The sequence below is a fragment of the Protopterus annectens genome, chromosome 1.part0 (assembly GCF_019279795.1).
Source record: "Protopterus annectens isolate FY-2018-M chromosome 1.part0, PAN1.0, whole genome shotgun sequence".
NCBI classification, from domain to species: Eukaryota; Metazoa; Chordata; order Ceratodontiformes; family Protopteridae; genus Protopterus; species Protopterus annectens.
The window spans coordinates 1,169,614,623-1,169,642,326 of NC_056725.1; the positions used below are offsets into that span (position 1 = coordinate 1,169,614,623).

The following is a 27,704-nucleotide window of genomic DNA, read 5'->3' on the forward strand; positions in this document are numbered from 1 at the left end:
AAGCTCATATTTACAATAATGAAGATTTTATGTCAGTAGGTTCTGTGAGAGATTTGGGATTACACGGTGGATGATTCTCTAGACCTTGATGATCATATCAAGAGAGTGGAGATGAAGTGTTGCAGTCTGAGGAGTGTCAGTGGTGGAGAGAAAGAAGTCTTTATTCCACTTGTCACCTGTACTGTACTGTATGGCCTATAATGTTGTTATAATGCTTGCCAAATAAATAGACTTGAGAGAGACTCCAGAAGATGGTCACTAGGCAAGTCTGACAATTGAAAAACCTTCATTATAAAGAGAGATTGGAGACTCTTTCCCTGTACTCAGTTTTCAATAGGCTTTTTAGAGGTGACTTGATTATTGTATATAAATCACTATGAAATGAGGCATTAACAGTCTCTCTTGGTGTTACATTTTTGGTTCATAGTATCATTGCCAGGAATAGCAATCTATATGTGAGACTGCCAGATGTTAAAACATCAGTTAAGCGCAAGTATTTTCATCATAGATCAGGAACATCATAGAACTATCTCCCTAAATATATAACTGAAGTTGGTAGTGTTAAACTTTTCAAGTTCCTGATAGATAAATGGTATAGAAATTGTATTTATATTCCAGGCCTAACTGCTAGCAAACTCTTAAATGGCTCCTAGAAACCCTAAGTTTGAATTTCTTCTACAATGAAGCTTGAGCATATATAGGGCAATGAAAGATCATCATGGGAGTGGAACAAAGTACTGTCATGTGTGTAGTTGCCATCAGCAGTTTAACTTTTTCTCTGTAGCCACAATATTTTATGTAGATAGCGCATACCAATAGCTGATCAGAAATTAGACTGAACAGGAACAGGCAGAAGGGAGGAAGAAAGGAAGGCAAGTAGGCAAGTCAGAATTCAGATGACCCTTTTTAAAAACTAAAGGTATAATAATATGAACATACTTCTACCACTGACTTCCAACAAGTGACATGGCTTCAGCATCTTGGACTTTGCTATTTGATCATATACAAGGGATGAGGAGGCACAACCCAGGAGCCAACTGTGACAAGTGTCCTCTATATGTGCAGCCATTTGATAATTTGATTATATTACATCATAGTCACTGTTACAACTGTCTGCTGACTACTAAGCAAACCCTTCATGTTATCTCCTAAGTGTATGGTCACAGCTAAGTACCTGCTGCCCGACTGTTTCCACTGTTGCATTGCCAGTTCTGTCTTCATTTAGTAAACTACAAATTTTAGTTAGGCTTGAAGAAATAATGGAATTACTAACATAAGGATGTTATAATAGACTCAGAAGACACTCAGCAGGAATGCTTTCAATAATGTTATTAATGAGATGAGAAAAGACGCTAGAACACACATCATTTACCTTGTGTGGATGTAGCTGTTTAGCGTGAGCTGGGCCTCATCTTGCAGGGCTGCAATGGCTGCAGTATTCCGGAAAGTTCTCAGTTCTGATCCACTGTGTGTAGGGACTACAAAACAGAAAGAAAGTCTGTTTGTGCTCAAAAATTAATTACTGCTACAAAGCAATAGTTTCATAAATGTTTTAATGATGAAGCGTATATGTTCTACTACATTGGTAACTCAGCAGTAACTTTCTCTTTATTTTAAATTCAGTGATACCATAACTTCTGTCATGATCTGCCTTTCATCACTGAACTAGCCATTCTGGTTTCTCCTTTAATGGATGCATAGCCTATAATAAACTCGGACATTCTCTTACCTGGGATTACATGTTTATTGCAAAATCAGATATCAAGATGAAATTAAATTTAAAAAAATGTTTGCATATTGGGATATTATGACTTGGAATTGCACATTTTTAACACTGATATTTAATATAATTGTACATTTTTTTCTCACAATTATGCAATTTAATCTTTTTAATTTAGTGTAGTACTGTTTAGATAATATGCATAGCTTCTGACTATTTAACATTGTATTCCATGCATTTTTCAAATTACTATTCATTGTTAAAGAAAATATGTTCCCATGAACCTCTTATTAAAGATGGGTTATAAAGAGGAAAGCAGCATTTGCTATAATGCCAGATATTTGAAATGTAGGAGAAATTCTCTTCATAAACACCCTTAAATTTTTTTTTATTGGCAACTACTTCACCCTAATAGAGTATGCATAAATTACCATTGTTAACCGATTATGTAGCTGGCTTTTTGATTTTCAGGTTTGTTTTATTCTGGGTTATGGAATAGTGCCATAAGCATATGACGGCGTGCCAGCTATGGAAACATAATGATATTTAATTTACTTCTTGGATAGTATGTGGGAAGATATCCATTTTTTGATGGATAACTAACTGTCTTTAACTGTTTACCTACCAGCCTTGAAAGTGACAATACACTTGAGACAAGCAAATTCGGTGGCATCCATTCGGAGTTGCCGAAATCTGGCCACTACTTCCTGCAGCGCCTGAATTTCTGCAATAATTTTACTCAGCTTCTGAGAATCTGTGTTCTCACTAGTCATTCCTGCAAAAATAAACAATAACCAATCAATCAATGTAATCTCTTCTAATGGTAATTAATTAGAAAGCAAAACATTATGGCATCACAGCTATTAGATTATTATCTGCTCAAATTCCTGACTGTCGATTAAGAAAATGTGCTGATGGAAAGTTAAACTTAAATCTACTTCTGAATGATAAATACGGTTATTTGCATTTAAATAATGAAATGGCAGCCATGATTAGAACAGAATAACACACAATTTGCATTTAAATGCAGGTTTATAAATGACAGGTATACTCTATTGTGTGATGGAAATTTGTTATTCTTTACATGTTTTCTCTTTCTTACATTGCATTTTAATGTTAATTTTTAAAACAAAGTCATTAAATTGGACAATTCTTACCAGATACAGCCAGCAGAGTGTTTGAATCAACTGGAATGGCCCACTGTGCTATTCCGAGAACAAAAAGTTCCCTCCAAGCATCTTCTAAAAGCATCAGCTGTTATGAAATGAAAATGTATCATTATACAATGGGTGTCCTCAAGTTATGATTTTTTTTAAAGATAACATTCTGTACTTCATATACTAGCTTAGTTTTGCTTCCTAAATTGCTGTGTGCCTACTGCCATATGTAAAGTAATTCGGATTAAACTGCAAACAGAGACTTGTATTAGTCAAATGCATTTTACTTAATTATTATTTTTGCTAGAGTTTAATTTATTTTGCATCTAACAGCACAAATTGCTTCAGATAAAGTATCTTTAGACAGACAACAGCCTATATAAACAAACCACATAATTATAATGCATGCAAACTGACACTATAAAATATTTTTGAATTTTATTACTTGTTTTGCTGACCAGGTTAGTCTCACTAGACCTATGGTTTGTTTTGAGAAGATACTGTAGTTAGGTGTAATTTATACTGCATAGGGGTAATTTTGTCATGACATAGAAGAAACTCCTCTTCCACTTTCAATAAATGCCACATGGGCTTTAACGTCCACTTAAATTACTACCAACTCTGGCATCTGGGACCTCAGTTTAACAGCTCATCTGAGGAATGTTACTTCAGGGGCTGTTTCTGCACCTCCTTTGTGCTGTACTGCAGTGTCAGTACTGGAACATAAATCTAAGTGTCTTTGTAAGGATAAAATCCAGAGTTATCGGAATGTCCCACTATGAAACAGCATACATGCTACCTGTAAAACAGCACACGTGCTACTTGTGAAACAGCGCACATACTGCCTGTGAAACAGCACACATGTTACCTGTTACACTATTGACATTGATATAATTACTGTGAATTCATCACAGTTGTTTGCTGCTATTTGCATTCAATGGTATTGTGTCAAAAATACATATTTTTTCCTTATGTGCTATTTTATTTAATATTTTCCTGACAGTGCTGTTTCTTCAAGTCCCCCTTCCATGAACAAATATGTCATCTTGCTGGATAACTCTGTTTGGCTACAATAGCAAGTGAGATGCATTGGATTTTCTTCAAAACCATTACGACTGACACTTATCAATTTTTATAACATGGAGGTATAAAAGTACATAAAGGCCAGGATATTTTTTCTCCATATTAAAGCAGTCTTAGCTACCAATACAGCCATGATCTAGAAGTGTGAGACAATATCTTTTCAAAGTGTCTGTGTATTATAAATCTATTTAAAAAGGGGCAGTGGCTTGAAAGGTAACACATTCATTTTAGATGTTAGGTGATCAAAAGGTTGTGGGTAGTGTTCCCACTCCAGGTGCTTGTTTTCACTGCCTAATGCTGGCACTTTAGTGCAGCATATGGGAGGTGTGGTATCCCACAGGTACTATCCTTCAAAGGAGTTATTTCAAATAAGATCCCATTTGCTTTAGTTGCTTATAATTCATGTGAATTTAAAAAATATCTGCAGTACTTTTTGAAAAAGAGTAGGAATTCTTTATTGATTACCAGTTATAAAGAGTTATTTACAAACCATATTTACTATCACAAACACAGCCACACAAATTCACATCATTTACACTTAGTTTTGCAAGTCTTTGTTCCACTTCATTTTCCATCTCTCAGCTCTTTTACCTTAACTGGAATGTAATCGTTTGAATCAGATTATTCATATTCCATTGCTTATTACAAAGTACTTCATTATGTCTTCCTTTCCATAGGAGCCATGTACAAGTGAACACAACTGTGTACATCTTTTCTGTTCAGTTTCATTCTTTAGGATGATGCACATCCCAGTATCATATCCTTGTTTACTTCCTTAAATCATTCAGTGTTAAATACACTAACAACTTTTTTTTCCATAAAACCCTCACTTCTGCTTATTTAATTGTTTGTTTTCCTCCACTGCTTACTATTTAACACATTCTTTCTTCTTCTCTTTTGCATGGTACCTGTCCTTTTACCAATACCACATTCATTAACAGTCACCCTAGTAGATCATCCCATTCCAAAATAGTTCCACGATGAAACACCAACTTTCTGAAAGACGATGCTTCAACAGAGTGAAAAAACTGCCCAAAAACCAAGAGGGCAAAAAAACTCCCTTTTGTCTTGTTTTTTGCTGGGGACAAACACCCATGCAACCCCCAATGTAGGGAGCCTGCCTCCACATCCAAACTTACATACACCAACTCCAAGGTCGCACCAACTTGAAGATGCCTAGAAAGTGAATCATTACTGGCACACAATTAGAAATTGCTCAGGCAGAAAAGTGTGCACCCTTATGCCATTTGCCTTTTTTCTCTGTGAGCTACTGGAGCTTGAGGAATTTTTCCTTTGATTGTGTAGATGAGCTTTCTAAAATCTGTCTTTTCAAAATAAGCTTTACTTTTTCTTCTTCTAATTGTTGCCATGCATTTTCCCAATAATATTTTCCCATGAATTTATTTTCCATTCTTTGCTACAGTCAGGGGTAAAGTTTGTCCTGATATATAATTATGTCACTTTCCAGGATTCACAAACGCTTACAGTGATGCAGAAAACTTAACATGGAATTTTTTTTTTTTGCACTGTGGAATGCCTGTCCGATTCAGAAACATCCCTCTTCCTAAACCCCCGCCCCCAGTGGTGGCTGTATAGTGGAGAGCAGCCTTACTGGTGAAGCTGCATGCAAATGTAGCAGTCTGGGGAAATGGCTAATGCTAATTAGCCATGAGCTCTCTTGGAAATGGTGATGGTACAGACTTAACTTGCTAGACCTATTCAGAGTATTGCTCTACTGATTTTTTTTTTTTTTTTGCACAATGAAAAAGTGTACACAGCCATACAGAGACTTCAGATAAGTAAGTGTGTGTGTGTGTGTGTGTGTGTGTGTGTGTGTGTGTGTGTCTGTGTGTCTGTGTGTCTGTGTGTGTCTGTGTGTGTGTGTGTGTGTCTGTGTGTGTGTGTGTGTGTGTCTGTGTTGTTTGCAGAGATACAGACAGTTTACCGAATGTGTGTAAAGAGATAACAGTTTCCTGCTAGTGACACAGCTTATTACACAAATTTGTATCAAGCCAGCCTTCTTTCCTTGTTGCTTTGCCATATTGATTGCATACCTTTAGGTAATCTAATATGACCTTTTAGGACCATTTCCACTGTAGATGCTGCTGTGGTTCTTCAGAAGTGTGCCACTTTAAATTTTTAATTCTCAGAAATGTGCATGTTTTGTACTGAATTTAAGTTGCCACGCACTTGGTCACTTCTCCAATCTTAAGAAGTCAATTTTCATCCTCTTCTTGTATATCTTGTGTGTATTCACTGATTTTAAACTTGCAGCTTCCTCCAAAAGGTTGTTACATTAATTCACTACCCTTCTGGTGAAACTACTTCCTCACAGATTCTTTTGAAGCAACAACCCTTGTTTTCAAACTATGTGTTCCGACTCTTGTGCATCCTTTATACTGAAAGATATTGTCCCAAGGCACTTAAAGCTTTTAATCATTAACCCCCCTTTCCTTAAAGTATACATAGTAACTTTTCATTTAGTTTATCTCTCTTTCTCTCTCTCTCTACAAGTTCTGACTCTTTATGCCCTGTGCGGGCTTTTTGCCTCATCAGACATAAGGGGTATCACAAAGTATTCTGACACTTCCCAGACACCATCCCAGACCTACTCTTACATCTCTGTCACTACTACTCTAAGGTATACAGATTGTCCCTAAGTGTATTTCACAAGTGGAAGTGTACAAATCTAAGAATAGACTGTTCTTGATCAATAGTGTGTTGGCTCACATCTAAAATATTCTAGTATATAGATCCTCCAAGGACACAATTTTGCCTCCTCTACCTGACATCACTTGGGATCCACTCGACTCTCCCAACTGAACTGTAACAAACAGCACCATGACCAGAATACTTTTCCTCTTCTGATGATGCATGCTGTTCCTGACCACCTCACTCCAATAGTGGTCATTCCTCCTGGACCTCCACCCAACCTAGTAATGATCAGGCAGCCTACATCAACCAGAGGTACAGGTATACCCTTTAATCCACCTGTATCCAGAGTGTAATCAGAGACCAGTTATCCCCATAAATTCTGGATGAAAAGAGGGTATCCATCTACATCTAACTTACCCATCCTACCAGAGACTGGAATCACCTACCTATTCCTTCACAGCCTGATATGGACTGGACTTAACCCCACACCCTATCCTATCCTCAAGGTAGTCAGGGACCAGTGTTAACCCCTCTTATTCCACTGGTGATTACAGTCCCCTGACATCTGCAGCCACATGATGATTCCAGTCTTTGCCTATCTCCTTACATCCTGGAGGTAACCAGTCTTTCCTCAAGCCCACTCATCTTTTAAAGTCAGTCTTCCATCATGCAGGGGGTTAATTATTAGTCTCTAGAAATGTCCAGCCTGTGGTGTAATAGCAATTGACCTAATAACCCCATAGGTAGGGCAGCTATCACTTCCTTTTTGACCCCAAAGCAATTTATTATATATATATACTGCTAACCAGTTTGGATCCTCTAACCCTGAATGATGTGCACTATGGCTTCTGTAGGCCAGCCTGTCACATCAGTCTTTCAACACCACTTACATTTGTATTAAAGAGATGTGTAATGATTATTGTGATGACCACCACTGCCCATCAATATGTGATGCCACCAATATGTGGCCAGTAATCACACTGGGCCAGTAATCAAGGAGCCTGAATCCTCACCACTGGCACTGGAGAGAAATGTCATTTGGAATACAAATGGATACACTCAATATTTTCAGATGCAAACCTCTCGGCATCTAGCACAATTTCCCTTAAAAGCACGCAGAGCATGCACTCTGCTCAGTGTCTGGGTGTCCCTATCTGTCTCCCTCCAGGTCCCCAATAAGACTCCTCACTGGTACAGATGCAGAGTTATGTCCTCAACTGAGTGCCCAAGCCAAGTCCTTCATCAATCTCTCTGTGAAACTACAACTTTGTATCCCTGCTTCAAGTAGCTGACACACACACACACACACACACACACACACACACACACACACACACACACACACACACACACACACACACACTTTGAGATTTGATTTGCACACACCCACACACACACACCTGGGAAAGGCTGGCACAAGTTTACTGACTATGCCCCCTTCTGCCAAGATTATAAGGTAGTTATCACTGTCACCAAGCACTACAAGGCCAGCCACCTAAGGCTCTTGCAAGGGTACCCAGTTATACTAAGTGAAATTAATATTAATACAAATGGTACTGTTGACAATAAGCCAGGCTTTCAAGACTGGCCAGAGTTATCATCAAATAAATATATCCAAATACTCTCAAAGCTTAAATATTTTCTAAAAAGGACCAGCCACAATGAAAATGTAAATCTATTAAATAATAAATAATAAAATAACATGAAAATACTAAATAACTATTTACAGTAAACACCAGAGTTTTGGCCACAAGGAATTTTAAAAATAACACTGATAGAAAGCTTCACACAGTTATAGAAAAACAGTATTTCCAATCTCACTATATTTCCCGACTAATCTAAAAGAATTACTTTTCCCTAGTTAAGTTACTTATTATCACAAGGCATGGTGGGTGAGTGGTCCTTGTTGTCAGATCCAAGACAGAATACAGAATGCTGACAGCAATTTCTTCCTAATATCTAAATATTATTTTAGAGTTGATTACAAAGTGGCATCACATCTAGTCATATGACTTTTGTTTCCCACACTCACCTACACTAGAGGCTGACAGGATTTTAGCACCTACATATTATCATACATATAGATTGAGCTTTGCTCAGATGTGGACCAGTTGCTGTAAGTCATAAATCCATAAAACCATTTCACTTTTCCTACAGGAGCTGCAATCTATTCTCTAGCACAGACATTGCATCTCTGGCTCCCTTCAAAACTGTGGGATGACATTTTTATGGCTTAACCCATACAGTAATTTAATTTTGATATATTTTAAAGTTTGCTGCAGCTGGATTGTGATTAATCTCTTCTCTGCCAGTATCCTCTGTTGACCCATATACATTTAATTCAGTTACAATAATACATGTACATTTATTTTCCTTCCAGCAGGGTAAATTGTTGATACATTTTAAGACAAGCAAACCTCACAGATACATTTTCAGTACAAGCATCTGTACAAATCAGTTTGATATACAAATGACATAAAACTATTTACAAAATTCCAGCTAGCTGTATTTGCACATCCACTTCCCTACTTCTCCTGGCATGGCTGACAGTACCTCCTATCATCACAATTATCTTCACGAATCATGCCTCATTTTGCTGAGGCTTGTGCCCTGCATAGTGTACAAGGTTTTATATTCAGCGCAATGGTTTCCCTAGTCTAATCCTATGATACTTACGTAGAATGTTGAAACAGCCTCCAACTGGGCTATTTTCATTGTGGGGCATGCTCAGTGAGGCCATCACGAGCCAGTGTTTCACTCCCACTGTTTAGCCATACTACATTTTGTATTGTGAATAGATATAAAGAATATATTAGTCCATCTCAGAGATGGTGATTTTGAAAAGAATTGAGAAGCAGAAGAAAATAGGTTTCAAGCAGAATGTAATGCTTATAAGTGAGAATGAATTGTGAGTTTTTTGATTTAAGACATTTTAAATAATTAAAGTGCAGTAGTATAAAATTAAAATGGGTTGCTGCAATGTTTATGAGATCACTGCAAATAAGATGAATGTGTTTGTGAACATATCTCATATGTGAACAAGAGTCTAGAAAGCTTTTTATGCCTGAATAAAACTTAATGTTTTAGACAAGGATTGTGCTTCCCATAACTTTAACTTTGGGAGTTTCAAGAACATTGCATTGGAATTACTGATAACAGTTAGCCATTTCCAGTACAGAATTTTTTTTACATTTTTGTTTTATACTTATGAGTGAGCCATATGTGTTGAGTAGGAAAACTAGATAATGTTGGTAAAAGTATTTAGGGGGGTTGTTTTCAGCCATGAGAAGACAGTTCAAAAGATGCTTCCAACATGAACTGAAGTACGGAAGCAAGCATTCAATGAGGGGGGTGTAGAAAGGAGGGAGGAGGGGCTGCTTGAACAAGAATACAGTGTTAAGCATGGGGGATGTGTCTAGTGAAATGGAAAAATCTAATGATAAAAGGAAAATGTTGAGGTCTGCAGAACACAGAAGATATGCGAATGAAAAACACAGCAAGTGAAACATTAACAATCTGTGGTATGCCAATCAAAATTTGGAGTGCAAGAGATAGCTTTAGGATATGGCAATGACAGTCTGAAATGGGTATGGTCAATAATCCACTTGATTAACAGATAAAACTATAGCTGATCTGGCAAAGAAAGTTACAAGAGAGGGGTCAGCACATGGTACAAGTGGATTACAAGGTAATGGATGACACACGGTACCAATGGATTGCAAGACTATAGATGGCAACAGAGTGCTAGTGAGTTACAAGGGAAAAGATCACGACATGATAGAAGTAGATTACAAAGGAGTTTCTTTGATATAAGGAAGACAAGCCAACAATAGGGTTGTAACCACTTGATTATTTCTTTTATGTCTGTGAAGGTGGTGATCAGGAGAAAGGCATATGTCTTTTGTAACTCTGCACTGTATTTTTCTTCTCAAGCAGCACATTTACAGTTTTAATTATTGTACATCGTTATTTTCCTTTGAACCATACAATCTGAATTACCTGGGACTTAACTTAAAGGAGAAGATACATTTTAAAGGCATATTTTTGTATTTTGTATTGATAAATTAGTAAACGATCATGTTCAGATGAGCACAAGTACATGGTTCAGCAAACGATGTGGCCAAACAGAGTCTGTTTAATTTTGATTATGTTGTGATTAACAAAAAATATAAACTAGAAGTGAAATGCACATGTTGTCTGTTGATACAATGTCAGTGAAACAGACATTAAATCAAGCTTGAATTGAAGCTCAAAATTCAGTGAAGTTATATTTGAGTGGTTTATAACTGCAAGGTAAAAGGAGGACTGATTGTAGGGGTCTACTTCAGATCACTGAAATCCCATTTCACTGACTTTCATTTCACTGAGACCAAATCACCTAAATTTCACAACACTGACAACTCATTTCACTGACTCTCATTTCACCGACAGCTTACAATGCTAAATTTCAAAAGACAAAATGGGAAACCATAGACAAACAGACTGACAAAACTAATGACTACCTCTTTCCACAACTTAAAAACTACTTACTTATCCTCTTAACAGAAACCAAACAATATAAAACCAAACTAAGTGGGGGCTGTGCCCCCCCCAACTATATATACTAACTCCAGGATCGCACTACAGTGGGGAAAAGGGCATATACCTTTTATTTGCTCACAGTACTCTACCCGCTGCCACTACTGCTGGGAAGTCTATAGTTTACAATTCAGTGAAATGAAATTCAGTGAAATGAATTTTCAGTATTTTGAAAATTAGGTAATTTGGTCTCAGTGAAATGAAAGTCAGTGAAATGGGATTTCAGTGATCTGAAGTAGACCCGATTGTAATAAACACCTTATATATCTGAGTATAACTAGAAACTGGTTTATTTTACTCTATCTGCTGCCACTTGCTTACCTTTGTATATATTGCTTTTCTGTTTCATTAACCTGTAAGTTGTATATTTTACTCTTAAATATCTGCCTCTGGCCTGGGTTTGGGCTGAAAATGGTCTTTCAACATGTTCACTTATATGAAAATCAAATGTTAAAATGCATGAATTAAAACAGAAAAAAAATGAACAGTCTATATGATTCTGAATGCATTTTCTTTCTTGTGATATTTGAATGTGATATCAATAACTCTGGAAATAATGCAGCTTTGGAAAGTTATTCATAACTTCCATTTGTACCATACTCCTTCATGTCTAAAAGTATCAGTACAGGGTATTCAGTTTGCTCTATTAATTATGGAAATGTCTTGTGATAAAAATAATAAGTGAATTTAGCAATGCTGGTTTGGCTAATTTATTAAATACTGCACTTGCATACCTGTTCTTTTCTTTTAACATTACACTTATCAAAGACAATATTACTACAAAATGTAATTTATTTCAAGATGTATAGAATATTTACACATCCTGATTGCTGAACTAGTCACTTAAACTTTTATTGAATGTATTTAGTTATTTACTTACTGAGGATTAACATGACCGTGACTATAACTGATTCATTTATTATCACAATACATGTTTTCTTCACTGGATAAGTAGTAAGTCAGGAATGATGCTGTTATTACTGTATATAGGGTTTAGATCTGTAGTTAGGCCTGCAATCTACTGGTAACAGCATTATATCACGTTTTGCATGATTTTCCTAGACTACCCATAATTATACACCATCTGGAATGCAGTCCTTCCTTCTGTAAAGCAATCATCAATGGGATGAGAAACTTCTATACTGAACCTCTTAAAGCTGTACTTATTACCTAGGGGATTGTCATTTACATCCTTTTTGTTCACTGGCATATAGTCCATTATGTAGGCATGACAGAGAATGATCTTTCTCAATGCAGTCTTTTTGCATGTCATGAAACCAGATGCTTAGTTGTTTACTTGGGTCAAGCTTGTCTATCAATTTCCTTTTATCTTCTCTTTTCTCACTGCACATTTACAATCTCATTCAAAGGTAAGCTAAACTAATTTTTCCTAATCAGATATATACAGCTACTCCTGATCCATGCATCCTTTTATCCCCACTTTTATTTAATATAATTTTAACAGTTTTACCCTTCTTATTTCCTTGATTCCTATATGTGTGTGTGTTTGTGGGTGTATACATGCACACAGACTCACACACACTCACACACACACATATATATAGCTATATATATATATTTATCCTATATAGGATTGTGGAATTTACCCTTTCTGTATTGTGGTGTGATGTTGGAGTTTTATATATATATATATATATATATATATATATATATATATATATATATATACATATATACAAATATATATATATATATATATATATATATATATATATATATATATATATATATATATATATATATATATATATATATATATATATATATATATATATATATATATATATATATATATATATATATATATATATATATATATATACATACACATATATATATATATATATATACATATATATATATATATATATATATATATATACATATATATATATATATATATATATATATATATATATATATATATATATATATATATATATACATACATATATATATATACAAACATATATATATATATATATATATATATATTTATATTTGCAGCGGTGTGGGAGTGCACAGGTGCGAAAAATGTAGATTTTTGTTGTTTTGCTTCATTTGAGTTTTTGTATAATCGAACATATGGTCTCAACAACATGAAGTCTGAGTTTCTGAAAAATGTGATCTTCTGACATAAACCTATATATATATATATATATATATATATATATATATATATATATATATATATATTTATCTGTATAGATTCACTTCATAATCTCGAAATACTGAAACATCGAATTTCAGTATTTTGAAACTATGAAACTGAATCCACAAAACATCGAAACTCCAAAACCGCAAAATTAAAAACACCTAACAAATCGCATACACTACATCATACATACACAACACCCACATCACAACATAAACAAATAAAAACTACACACATACACAACTCATACAAGCATGCACCCCCCCCCCACATCCCCCCTACTTATATATACTAATTCCGAGATTGCACAAACAGGGAACAAAAGCAAACACACATGCACATTCTCCAGTCCCTCACACACACATCAAACATATCAGCACATTCAAACATGCTCTAACCACCACTCAAATCCCTTACAAAACACTCACTTACCTGACAAAACACATAGTTCCACACAATGCACCGTGCACCATAAACACACAATCCTGGACATCACGTAGCATAAGGCCATAACCGCGAATTTGAGATATTCTAATTCGCGATTATGAACTTTCGCTATTTTAAACATTCGGGTTTATAGTCTCGAGATACTGAAATTCGACATTTCAGTATTTCAAGATTATAAACGGCTCCTATATATATATATATATATATATATATATATATATATATATATATATATATATATATAGGTCTACTTTGTTTGGTCAAAAACACATTTGGTCGAAATTCACTTGACTAAGCACATGACTGAAAGCTCACTTCTCTGAAAACTCATTTGGTCGAAACTCATTTAGTTGAAAGTTATATATGGCCTTTTCCCCACTGTAGTGCGATCCTGGAGTTAGAATATAAAGTAAGTGGGGTGTGGAGGGGGCATAGCACCCCACCTATTTTAAATGTTTTAAACCATAGACATGTATATTGACAAGTGCAATGAACAACTCTTTCCACAAGACAATATAAACTCAATACACACATATATATAAAAGAACCAAATTTAATTGAATTTGTTAACACAGTTTAGTCTTGGTGAATATGCTCTTTCCCCAGTATTGTGCAATCTTGAATTTAGAATAATAGTTTAACAGGGGGTGCTTGCCCCCCCCCCCAAAAAAAAAAACTTTTTTTGTTTTACTTTTCATACACAGCTGCTATTGCTTAGTGTACGCATATTAATATTTAGACATTTGCATTGTCACTATTTTGTTGTCATTAGTAATACTGACATTTGGTCTGTTGATTTAATTTTGCAGACCCACATATACACTTATCTACATTTGTATCTATTTACGTATCTATAATACATGTACATACAAACACATACACACAAACTCATATATGTATATCTATATTTATATTCCTTGAACTTTGCCTTGTTTACACTTCTACATGCCTCCACCTTTTTACTTGCTTTTTAAAAGAAATTATATTGTTCTTTTTCGTACAGCAAAACAAACAATATATAAAGGTTGATAATGTGATTGAAGAATATTAACATCAGGAGGCATTAAATGTAGTTCCATTCAAAAACTGTTTAATAACATTTCACTAGCATTCTGAGACATCAAAATTAACAGTTTTCTGCAGCTTCAGTGAGGTTCACAAAGGACTGCATATTCTGTGTCACTATGACAGGTAAAACAATCACTCAGAATCCCTTGGCATAATAAAGTACTTTAAGCAGAATATTTATACTGGTAGATTCTTTGAAATGTAGGCAGTCACGTAGTTATGAAATGCTTATTTTATTTTCAAAATGACAGTCAGTGTAATTAGTTAAGTTGAAAAAAATGTGATATCTGTCTGTATTTCCCACAGTAAAATGCCTGCTTTTCTGAAAACATCTAATGTATAAAATACAAGGATTAAATTAACAAAAGGATCATGTGAAGTACATGATCATTCCAAGTTATATAAAAAGAATATAAGTATAGCAGCAAACGAAGCAGTGAACGAACCACGCAGTCCACAAAATAACTGACTCATAAAACAAATTTATTAATGGTAAGTGCTTTCACATAGGAGCTTCATCAGACCATAAAAACCAACTTACAGTCAAAGAGCACTTAAATCCTACCCAACATCCAATCAGCACTCACTCAGGTAATCAGCCTAAATTAAAGCAGCAGGCAGCATTTATCATAATAAAAAACTACAAAACATAAAAAAACAGTGAATAATAAAAATAAAACCAAAAACAAAAATATCATAACAAATATATATATATATATATATATATATATATATATATATATATATATATATTACATTAAAACTACAAAATCCATATATTTATGATACTTGAAAATGCAGTCTATCAAACTGTGAGTTTCCTAGACTTTAACACAGGCTTAATAGAGGCTCTCTCATTGAGCCCCTTGCCTCTATCCGCCCTCAACCTCAGGATCCACTTTACCTACTTATTCTTAGTATGATTCCTGATATCTCCTTCTCGCAGGCTGGGTCTAACCAAGTCAATCACCCTAAACTTGAAAGTATGGTCATTCCCCCTGTAAAATAGCGTGCTTGGAAAGTGCATTATTCTGTGACCTAGTCCTGATATTATATAAATGTTCTCTAACTCTATCCCTCAAAACTATGTCTGTCTTTCCTACATAGAAGGATCTACAGAGTGAGCACGTGGCTAAGTAAACAACGTGCTGGGTTCTACAGTTTGCATCAATGCTAAACATGAAGCACTGTCCTGTATCAGGGTGTATAAAGTCCCTTGTTGTGTCTAGATAACCATAATAGTTACAACTACCGCAGGGTTGTATACCTCCACCCCCCTAATTCCACTTACACTCTTTATTTTTGGGGTGGCACAGTAACCTCTTCAAATTACATTATTCTTAAATAGGAACCTGGGATCATCCCCCACTATCCTCTTAACCTCTGGATCTACAGTCAGGATTCCCCAGTTCTTCCTAATGATTTCCATGATAGTACATTGGGATCTTCATCCCTCCATCTCCAGAGGTCAATATCCCATCCTGCTCAGCATCAATAACAGGAATAGTAGGGTCTCGGTCTCCCTTGCCTTAAAACATCAAGATTGAGAAAGTTACTGTCTACCTCAGATGGACTATATCCTCTATCAACTAACTTCCTTTTCAATTCAAGTAATTCTCGGTTAAACCCCTCTTCTGTGGCATTAAGTCTGGAGGCTCTCATCCCTTGCCCCCTCATAACATTTTTAAACACATACTGGGGATGCATACTACCCCTGTGTAGCAGTAAAATGCCTGTTTTCCTGAAAACATCTAATGTATAAAATCTTCTTCTTTCAGCTTTTCCTGGTTAGGGGTCACCACATCGGATCACCTGTCCACTCATGATTGGCAGTAGAGTTTTACGGTGTTGAGTAGCCAGGCCAGCGCCCAACTTTCCAAGGAAGGCACAAACATGCACGCACTCACACCTAGGGCCAATTTAGAGTGTCCATTCCACCTACAGCATTTCTTTTGGATGTGGGAGGAAACCGGAGCACCCGGTGGAAACCCATGTGATCACAGGGAGGACATGCAGACTCTGCACAGAAGGCATCCCAACTGAGGATCGAACCAGAGAACCTCTTGCTGTGAGGTGACAACGCTAACTGCTGCACCACTGTGGCTGCCCATCTAATGTATCTAATGTATAAAATACAAATATTAAATTAATTAGTTTATTTTTTATTTATTTTACATTTGTTGACTGGGATAGTCTGACTAGATGCATGTCCATTTTCAGCGGAGGCCCGGGGTGAAAAGCTCCAAGGTACACAGAAACATTAAAACATGTTACAAATATAGTTTTGACAAAGTGTACATAAACAATCAAGAATAAACGTATTCCACAGGTTAGAGTTAATCCCTGATGAAAGTCAGGGTAATTTAAACAGTAAGCTGATTGATAAGATTTTACACATTCTAGAAGAGAGTTAGCCAGGTTGATACAATGACATAGCCAGTTTAGTGCCAGATGTTGTTTGAGTGTAGTTTTAAATTGACCTGGGGAGGACAGTAATGTCAGCTGGAAGTGTGTTCCAGGATCTGACTACAGAGTTTGCAAAGAAAGAGTCACCAGCTGCATTGTTAATTTTGTTAATCTGAATTAGTAGTCTGTTAGAGGATCTAAGCAGTCATGGATTGTTATATTGCAGTTAACAAGGTTTGCTAGGGATTCCTAGAGCTGTAAGGTAAGTGGTTTAGCTCTTAAATTGTTCAGTTTTTAGCACTTAATTTTGCTACTTATAAATCTGCTCATTTTTGGTACAGTTTTTAGTAAATGTCCTATATTTAATACAATTCTAGGGTTATTTTAAGGTTAAGACTATAATAGTTGGAGGGGCAGGGGTATACTACACTTTAATTAGAGTTAGCCAATCTGTAATGGGGACAAGTTAGCCGATTTGTAATGGGGACAACATTATAGGTGCTTTAGACCCGAGTCAGCCGCTTACAGTTTCGAAAGGAGAACAGTAACAATTTCCACCTTAGCACTTTCTAGTGGCCTGACTTCGGAAAACTGTATTCAGCAGGGTAGTTTCCTTCTTGGGCAGAGAGCACTAGTCTGGTAGTTTATATCAGGGGAGCTACCTGGAAAAGTAGAGTAAAGCAGGTTAATAAAAGGATTGTGTGAAGTACATGATAATTCCAAGTTATAAAAAAGAATATTCTATTTTTCTTTAAGACAAACTTTAGTTACCAATACCGCTATCAAACAATTTTGCAGTTTTTTTATTTTATCTCCAGTGTTTTACTACTCAGATGACTCAAACAAATGTTGATAGTGTGGCCTGAATGTAAAATATAAACATTGCTAAAGTTATAGGCTAGGTGATTTGTGTGGGTGTATGGAATCTTTTATCAAACAACCATACAGTTGGGGCACACTTATTACTAGGTAGAAAAATACTTATTTTATATTTAGTTTACTTTTACTAATTATCCACTGTACCAAACTTATTTTCACTGGTCTGTGGGGAAAAGATCCACAGCAGTGACATTATACTAACATAAAATATACATATTATACGCTATTTCTCAGTTGGTCTATGTACAGCTCTTTTGGAATTTGCTAGTCACAGATGTCACTCTCAGTTTTATATTTAAAATGCAATTAGGATTCAGGTGTATTTCTGTGTACGGTATGAAATACAGGAATTAAGTGTGCCTATAAATGTGCATTTTAAATGCAATAGACATAAGACCGCTGCATGCTAAGACCTTCTAAAACCCAGATGTTTTAGCCAAAAGATATTTTTCAGCTGAAAATCAAAATGCCTTATATTACTGAAATGCCACAGGGATAAAAAATCGGAGGAAGAGCAATACATCAGAAGACTGAGAGACAACAGCCAAGAGTAGTGTAATCTGAGGGATTCATCGGGGGGATTAGTAGTGGAAAGGAAAGAGTGGAGTTAGGAAAAGAAGACAAGTGACTATAGAGAATCTCATGGCATGATGGCAAGTAGCTGGAAGCATATGTATGGAAGAATGGACAGCTACATGTAGGTGAGGGGACCTTCTGTTAAAAACAAGCCAAGAGGCTATGTTTGTGCAGTCAGTAAGGGATTGCAGTGCATGGAGTAAGACAGTCTGAATTAGTATATACTGGGGGGGGGGGTGATGACGATCAGGTTATGAGGCAAGAACTTATCTACCTGTCGTTGTACCTCATATTTAAGGGGATAACAAATGATGCAGTCTTTCTATTACACCTTACAGGTGCTCATAATGAATGCTTAGGGACATAATGGATATATAGGTATTGGCCATACATGTTGCTACATTGTTTGGCCTTGTTTAACACTGGTGTACCAGCAGATGACAGAGTACTGTATCCATGAGTTTTCAAGAGAAGCTAGAATGTAGTAGTTTACTAGCAATGGGTAGATGATGAGGTTGTAACTTGATTTACAGTTAAGTCAATATATTTTCTCTAAACTCATACAGTAGTGTTTTTTGTGAGTCATTGATAATTAATTTTACCACTGTGTTACAAGCCAGGTTTCTTTTAAATAATGACTTTTCTGGAGAGTGGTGTACAGTGCTCAACCATAAGGCAATATGTATGCAAGTGCTGTCAGTTTCAGTCTGACGCTTAAGCCCAGGTTTGGTAAAGTTTCATTTTACTGATGCTTTTCAGTGGAGCATTGTAATGGCAGCAGTAATATAGCAGTCAAATTTTAGTTGATTGTCTAAAACAGTTCCTTGATATGTTAATTGTTTGAATTTTTTCTGTGTTTGTCCCATTAGAATCATGTGTTGTAGGTTCAGAATCACCTTTTAATGTAAATTTTCAGTAACAAGTAGCAGAGATTTTGTGTTGTCTGGGTTAAGAAGCAAGTTGGTTGAGTGTAGCCATAGCACTAGTTGTTAGAAGGTCTGCTGTAGTTGTGTATTTGTGCCACAGAAAATTATTATAGAACCATTAACATACTGGACTGCCTTCAGTTTTGAACCTTGACTCCACATACCACAGAACTATATGATAAGGAGTAATGGACCTATAACTGAGCTGTGAGGATCACTGATGGCTATACCATGTGGTTACGAAGTACTGCTTGTCCATTTGATGTACAGGTTTCTATCGGCCAGATAACTGCTACATCAGTTTAGGGGATTTGAGGAGTCACCTGTTGCTTTCAGTTCGTCAGGTAGTAGGAAGTGACATGGAAACGACTGAGTAGAACGTAGCAACTGCACAGTTTTGGCTGAGCGCAGGAAATATGTTAAATAGGTATTAATTGATCCATGACAGTCATTGAATGGTTTGTTTTTTAGTTGTGTATCAGACACATTTGATGCACAGCTGATTTTGCTTACCCCATTTTATAATTAATACATATTAATGAACAGTCTTTAAAATGTTTATTTTGAGACAGGAATACTTCTGTTGTAATATTGATTGTTTCTCTGTGCTTTTGCATGTGATGAAACTCCTGCTAAGATATACTAACTCTAACCTTCAGTGAAAAAACTGTTAACCTGCTTTTCATTGTCTGCCACTGCAAAAGATGTGATATTACTGACATAAAATATCAGTGTGACGATAGTTTGAAAAATTAAATTCCATAACTTATGATTTCTTTCCAATTCCTTCACCACAGATGTGGGAATCTCCATTTTAAATACAAACTGAAAAACAGAATACTGATGTGAAAACTGACAGAATGAAATAAAGATGTGATCCCAGTAAAATACAATCTTTTAGCTTAGCAATAGCTATACCTGAACTATAATGAAGTTTTTCAAATATATGTAGTTGTCTTTTGTCATAAAAGAAATTATTTTTGATGCTGCAGGCAAGCATAACTAATACTTCAATTTATTTTGTAGTAAATAACCAAAAAGGAGTCTAAGAATATTCCTGACCCAAACGAGACATTTAAAGACTGTTCATTAGTATGCATCACTATAAAGTGGGTGAGTAAAGTTAATTGTGTATCAAATGTATCTCATACACAGCCAAAAAGAAATATACCATTCACTGAATGTTTATATATTCCGACTACTATTACTCCTTTCACAAAATTGACCAGAAGCCATAAATATCATTACCTTTATGCAGAAAATAATGACCTTCAGGTAAGTTGCAAAATATTACCTTGCATAGTAAAGGATCAGGGAAACTTAGATATTTCTCTAATAAACACTGTGTCCCCATATAAATAAATAAAGTACAAGCACTAATTTTTTAACATCTTTTAGCCCAATTATTTCTTATATAACTGATTACAGTCTTCCCTCTATTGTCCCCCAGGAAATTTTGTTCTAACTGCCAGCCTGCTAAGTGAGTTTCCAGGACACTGACTAGCCTTTATTCTCAGTGATGGATGCACATTCTACTAGAAAATGTTGACTGCATGCAGTTTACAGACCAGAATTCCAATGCAACATGGCATACCTTTAAACTGAAGTAAACAAAACAGAAGAAATTGCAAATAATTAAAGATTAGACTTGGATAAATAGAAAAGCTGTGTGTATGTATATTTGAAGCTATGTAGCATTTTAAAGTGAAATATGCCTCCTTTTCCAAAACATACAGATCATCTCTCTTATTTCAGTGACATGACAACAACATTTTGAACAGAATGACAGTATCTTCAGTCAGTTAGAAGGTCTCTTTTTCTATGAAAATACAGTGAAACATTTTTAAATATGCATACATCACTTCCTAAATGTGGAATGTGAACAAAACTTTGGTCTACTTTCAAAGGGACTTGAGACATGAAAGGGTACAATTTAAGCTGATTTTATCACATAATGAGAAGATAGTGCAAAACAAAAAATACAATGCTTTGTCTTGTCACTACACAAGAAAACTAGTAAATATAGTTATTTAAGCAACAGCAAAGTCAAACTGCTGAAATATTTTCCTGATATGCTTAATGCAGGTAAATTTGCACTCCCTAACAGATCTCTGATACCTACTTGTGTATTCCCAATACTTCAAACATAAAATACTTTAAATAAAACAGCAAGTGATGAAATTCACAATTGCACCTTTTAAAGTTTTGTGGAAGAGCGTTACCCTCCAGCAGCCCCATCATGGTGCCTGAACTTCCATCCTCCCATTACTTATATATAGTGATTCAGAGATTGCTGAACATGGAGAGCTAGCACAGCCTCAGACCTAGACTTTACACTTGTGAAGTCACAATTCTGGTCCTCACACTTTCAACAAGCACTCATCACTCCGTTGGCACTAGCTTGAAGTTAAACCAAGGCTTCAACTGCCTAAGGTAGACATCACTGACTGATGTCATGGCAATTAACAAAAATAGACCACTTTACTAAAAACTCATGATTAATACAACTTTAAGAAATCCCTAAATCAAAAAAAAAAAATCAAGTCAATATACCTATGTTCCTTATTGGTAGAACGTCTTGTATATCATTTCTATTTTGTTTTATATCCCATCCTCTTAAATACTTCTTATTTATTCACAAAAGTTATTAGTTGTCTCTTATATAAAACCTGTCCCTATATCCCCTACATATTTGACAAGCACATACTATGTCATCATCCTCCTTTGTTAATTTTCTTTCCATGCCCTTATATAATTCATGAGTAATGTTTTCTGCATCAACCCTTGCCAATGAAACACAGTTAAAATATTCTGCTGCTTCTTATCAAAGTGACTCAATGCGTCCACATTTCATAAAAACATGTTTTAGGCTTTCTTATTGTGCATTGTATCCAAGGTCGTTACATTGCCTTTCTGATAACATTTAGTTTCTGCCTTTATAATCATTTTCTATGTCTCATTCTCTATACAATATCATACATGCTTTCTTACTTAAATAGTTCTAGTTGCTGCTAGTAGACGTTTTTTTATTATTTTTTCAACATATCCTTCCCACCCTTTTCTATATTTCCCCTCTACTGCTAGTTCTTTTTATATAACTCTTCTATATTTCCATTTATTTTCATAATTTATATTATGTTTCTTTATCTTTACCTTTAGTAACATTTCCACAACTTCTTTTTGATCTACGTATTCATGACTCTCCTATATTCCAATGGCCTTTTAACCTTTTATCTCTGTAGTATCCTTCCCAACTATCTTCTCTTACTTCTGGAACGGTCACAGATAGAAAAAGGAACCAATCGTTCAAGTTCAAGGTCATCTTAAAATTTGTTTAGGTTCTTGTCTCTGTCAAACACCATTATAAATGAGTATTATAAAACAAGACAGAAAAAATAAAAATAATTTAAAAGAACAAACGTGATTAAATTGAGATAAAAAGCATGCTAATACAACTAAGAAAAGGCCACCGCACAAATTTAGCATACTGACGTAACTGGAAATTTTATCAGCAAAAAAACGTAAAGTAAATTAGTCAAACATGCTTTCAGAGCCCTACTAAACCCAGAGAGACAGAGTTGGTGCAGCATATTATCAGTGTGGGAAAGGGTTCCAATGATAGGGGACTAAAAGCCTAGACACCAGCGAATCAGTGTGGGAAAGGGTTTCAGTGAAAGGGGACTAAAAGCGTAGATTCCAGATAATCAGTGTGTGAAAGGGTTCCAGTGATAGGAGGCTAAATGCCTAGATTTCAGAGAATCAGTGTGGGAAAGGGTTCCAGTGATAGGGGGCTAAAAGCCTAGATTCCAGAGAATCAGTGTGTGGGAAAATGTTCCAGTGATAGGGGGCTAAAAGCCTAGATTTCAGAGGTTCCCAGATGAGCAGTAGGAACCTCCAAAAGTCCCACAGTGAAAAGAACAAAAGGAACTAGCTAGACAATATGTTATTAAAAGCTCCTTAAGGTATGGAGCATGGCAGGCATGCAGATTGGAGCAGCACTACGTCTGTTTTGCTCCTTTGTTGTATAGAAGACTTTTTTTTACTTAGTTTACTCTGGGCTTCTAGACACATTGACAACATACACTCATTATTTATTCTTCCATTTTCCTTGGTATTGGGGATACAGCCATTTAAAAACCCATGTACACCAAGTACTGACCTAATTAAATATAGCCACTTCTGAAATTAGACATTACACCGTTTCCACGTTATCATTCATTCCTTCTTTTTCACACTAGTTCTCATTTCTTTTCATTATATTTTCTTTCTTTTTTAGAAAACCATTAAAGCATGAAAGGGGAAATGTTACTGATCTGCATTGCAGGCTTTTGTCCCTTCTTTGATCAAGGGTAAAAAGTAAAACTGCTGTCGAGTGGTATCTTTTGCCAAGTATAGTTCATTGAGGATTCAGTACCACAACAAAATTATGCATTCTCTTCAAATGCATTGTAAGGGATATGTCCCTTTATCCATAGTTGCAGTGACTTCAAGGTGCACATCCCATACATAGAGGATGTGAGGAAGCCCCTATAAAAATGTATTGGTTACTATGTTTTAGTGAAAAGCTACTTTTGCACAGCTTTGCTTTCTACTTTCCTTTTTTGTCACTGTAGATACACTGAACTCATCAGTAACTCTATGGCTTTTACTGTTGTGATACAGAGCTACAAAAAAAACCCATGCCAATCATATTTTATCTGACTTATGTTATTTTGAAACAATAACCAATGCTCATTCACAGAAATTATTTTTGGAAACATTGTGCATTCTTCTGTCTGAAACACATTACTGCCATCCTCTATTTTAGTACCTTATACAACTTATCCATACATTTCCAGAAAGTATTGAATTCAAGACATTCTGCTAGTTGATCCATTTATTTCTGATATATCTGTTTCTCAAATGCTTATTCTTCATTGGGATCATAATAGTATCACTATACACATCTCCACACTATTTCAGAAATGTTATACTCACCTTATACTTCTAAAACATTTCTAGCATTTCCCATGTTTAATATGTTTGAAAGCTTTATATCCAAAATTATATCTCTGCTGTAATGTTAAATTTAAAATATCCACTGCTTCTTTTATCATATATTTATTTCCTGTTACATATTTATTTCTGTCTCTCAAATCTTGCATCACTTTACATGACTGCCTTCACAAGATCTTTGTCTGAATTCTACAATCACAATTAACCAGTGTCACAGGTTTCCCATTTCTGACTTTACAAATTCTCTTTTCCCATAACAAAACAAAAAAAACTTTACCACCACTTTGTATATTTTTGTATTCCCTTATTTCCATGACTATATTGTTCATTTAGTGCTTCTTTACAGGTATTATCTTTCTGATCTTCCATTTCCTCAGAAAATATAAAACCCATCCTGTCTCATCCCTGTAGAAATCTACCACTTAGTTTCTTTAATGATTCTTTTGTTTGCCTTCCTTATCCCGGTTTCATTTATTTTAGTAGCTTCTTTCTCTTCCCTTTTTTAAAACCAGTTAACAGTTTCTACATCTTTATTACATCTTTCCTAAACTTTTTTTTTACCTACCACTCCATTACTTAAAATGTACTTGAAGTTTTTTTTTTTGTTTATGTCCATGTTTTGTTTAAACCTGTCTCATTATGAGTATTATTCATTTTAAATCTTATTAGCCATGTAAGCTGTCGAAGTTGATAGTAAGTGCTTCACATTCTGTCCATTTGTTCCACCTTGTGAGAGGTAGTGTTCCACATTTTGGAAACAGAAGTTTGAAAGCAATGCCACTGACCTCCTTCTTGTGGTAATGTCTTTATATATGAACTTTGCTCAATAATGCCTGTCAGCATTAGAGGAGAACCAGCATTTCTGCCTTTTGCCACTGCCTTTTCTCTTGTGCCACGTCTGTACTTTTTCTGTTACTTGAAATAATCCGTGTTTATTTCATATTACTTCCTAATTTCCCCGTTTGCAGTGCATTATGTAAATCTAACCTACATTTTTCCTGCTTTACGTTGGTTCCTCCATACCACTCTACATATTTTCCTATAATCCCCTTTAATGTTCTCATTTAAAACAAACCACAACTCTCCTTATCTCTAATAAGAGCATGTCCTGCCTAAAATACTTCACTGCAAATAGAAACATTTCTTCATCATATATGAATTTATTTTAAAGAGCCATTTCCCATATTCCTGTTTCCTCACTGCACCATTTTTTGGTGCTACTAACAAACAAGCCTAACAAGCCAGAGATCTATATCAACTGCTTTACTTTGCTTATATTTATCTTTTTAATGAAATAAGTAAATGAATATTTTATCAGTATCTCTCATTATAGAAGTTATTTATTCTACCCCGCTGATAATTAGTTTTTCTACTTTTAATATTTCCTTGCCCAACTTCACATCTAGTTGCCTTTGTACTTTTCTATGAGGCAATTAACGTTTCCCTTAAATTAGAGCTGTAGTTAGGTTAACTGGCATCATGAGTAATCCGCCAATATTCACCCATCAACTAAACTTAAGGACCAAAAAAAGTGCTTTAGAGTACAGCAAGGAGCTGTACTTGCCCCTTACTGCAGTTCCTAATACACGCCCACACACTACTCAAAGTAAATCAAATGATTCTACCGCTGCATGTGTCCATAACCTCCTAATTCCCAGTGACTTGCAGTGACTGATTGGCATCTCTTCCTGTCGAGTTCTTTAACATCTTGCACTCAGGGTAGCTGACTATCCCTCATCTTGCACAATGTCACTGATTTTGTCTCATATTTTTGCCAATCCCTTGTAAAACAATTAATTTTCTGGGCAATTACTGAGGATTATAGTCAACTAATAATGACAAACATTAACAGTTAATATTTCTTATTGTTCTGAAAATGCACGTTGAACCTGTTGTTCTATTAACTTCTTAAGTGAATTAGAATTATATTTAAAAATTATCCCAGATTTTGAGCCTTTGTCCCCAGATTACTTTTGGCTTTGTCCAGTAATCTTTAGCAAATAATTTACAAGTTGCACCACCCTTTCTTATTCACTCTAAGGTGCAAAAAATGAGGTATACTTAAGTAATACTGTGTTTCCAAAGTTTACGTATTTGACATTTTGTGGTTGTCTTACATAACTTATAATCCCTTTGTCTACTTCAACATACATCATACTTTACAAATGTAATTTTCAATTTTCAGCATGTAATAGTGTTAGCTTCCTACCACACAAGTCATAATTATATTATGTTTTACTCTTTCATAGCTCTATTGTCAGCTCATACCTTTTGTGCAGTTCTCTTATTATGTCTAATTCTTTCACTTCACTTATAACAAAATATGTAACCTTTTAAGTCACTACATGAAAAAAAAATCTCTTTTTTTTTATGAAGCTTACTTGTGATCTTTCCCAATTTATTCTCTCCCTTAAAACATGCATTGTACTGAGTTTCAAGTTACCATTTTTGCACAGATGCAGTAATAAAAATTGTACATTTTTTTGGTACTCCGAGAACTGTGAAATGAAGAAAAGAATGCAGGTTAAAACTTAACCTATTGTTAGAGACTTATGATGCATACTTCCATATGACTAGTAAAAAGTATGGAAAGTGCATTTATATTTTGCCATGGTATTGAATGAGGAAGTCAGGAGTGTCAGAGAAGTATGTAAGAGTGATACAGGATATGTACGAGGGTAGTGTGACAGCGGTGAGGTCTGCGGTGGGAGTGACGGATGCGTTTAAGGTGGAGGTGGGATTACATCAAGGATCAGCTCTGAGCCCTTTCTTATTTGCAATGGTGATGGACAGGTTGACAGACGAGATCAGACAGGAGTCCCCGTGGACTATGATGTTTGCAGATGACATTGTGATCTGTAGTGAGAGTAGGGAACAGGTGCAGGAGACCCTGGAGAGATGGAGATATGCTCTAGAGAGAAGAGGAATGAAGGTCAGCAGGACTAAGACAGAATATATGTGTGTGAATGAGAGGGAGGATAGAGGAATGGTGAGGATGCAGGGAGTAGAGATGGCGAAGGTGGATGAGTTTAAATACT

General features: G+C 35.5%; 1 protein-coding gene across 1 annotated transcript in view; it reads right to left on the minus strand.

Moving 5' to 3' along the window:
* NR2E1 (nuclear receptor subfamily 2 group E member 1) overlaps positions 1-27,704 on the minus strand; it is a 65,147-nt gene that overhangs the window by 15,552 nt on the left and 21,891 nt on the right. Inside the window, exons 6-8 of the mRNA XM_044065381.1 lie at positions 2,878-2,974; positions 2,346-2,495; positions 1,373-1,478 (exon numbers count right to left, since the gene is read on the minus strand). Coding sequence (XP_043921316.1) covers positions 1,373-1,478; positions 2,346-2,495; positions 2,878-2,974 — 353 coding nt within the window. The remainder of the gene's footprint in view (positions 1-1,372; positions 1,479-2,345; positions 2,496-2,877; positions 2,975-27,704) is intronic.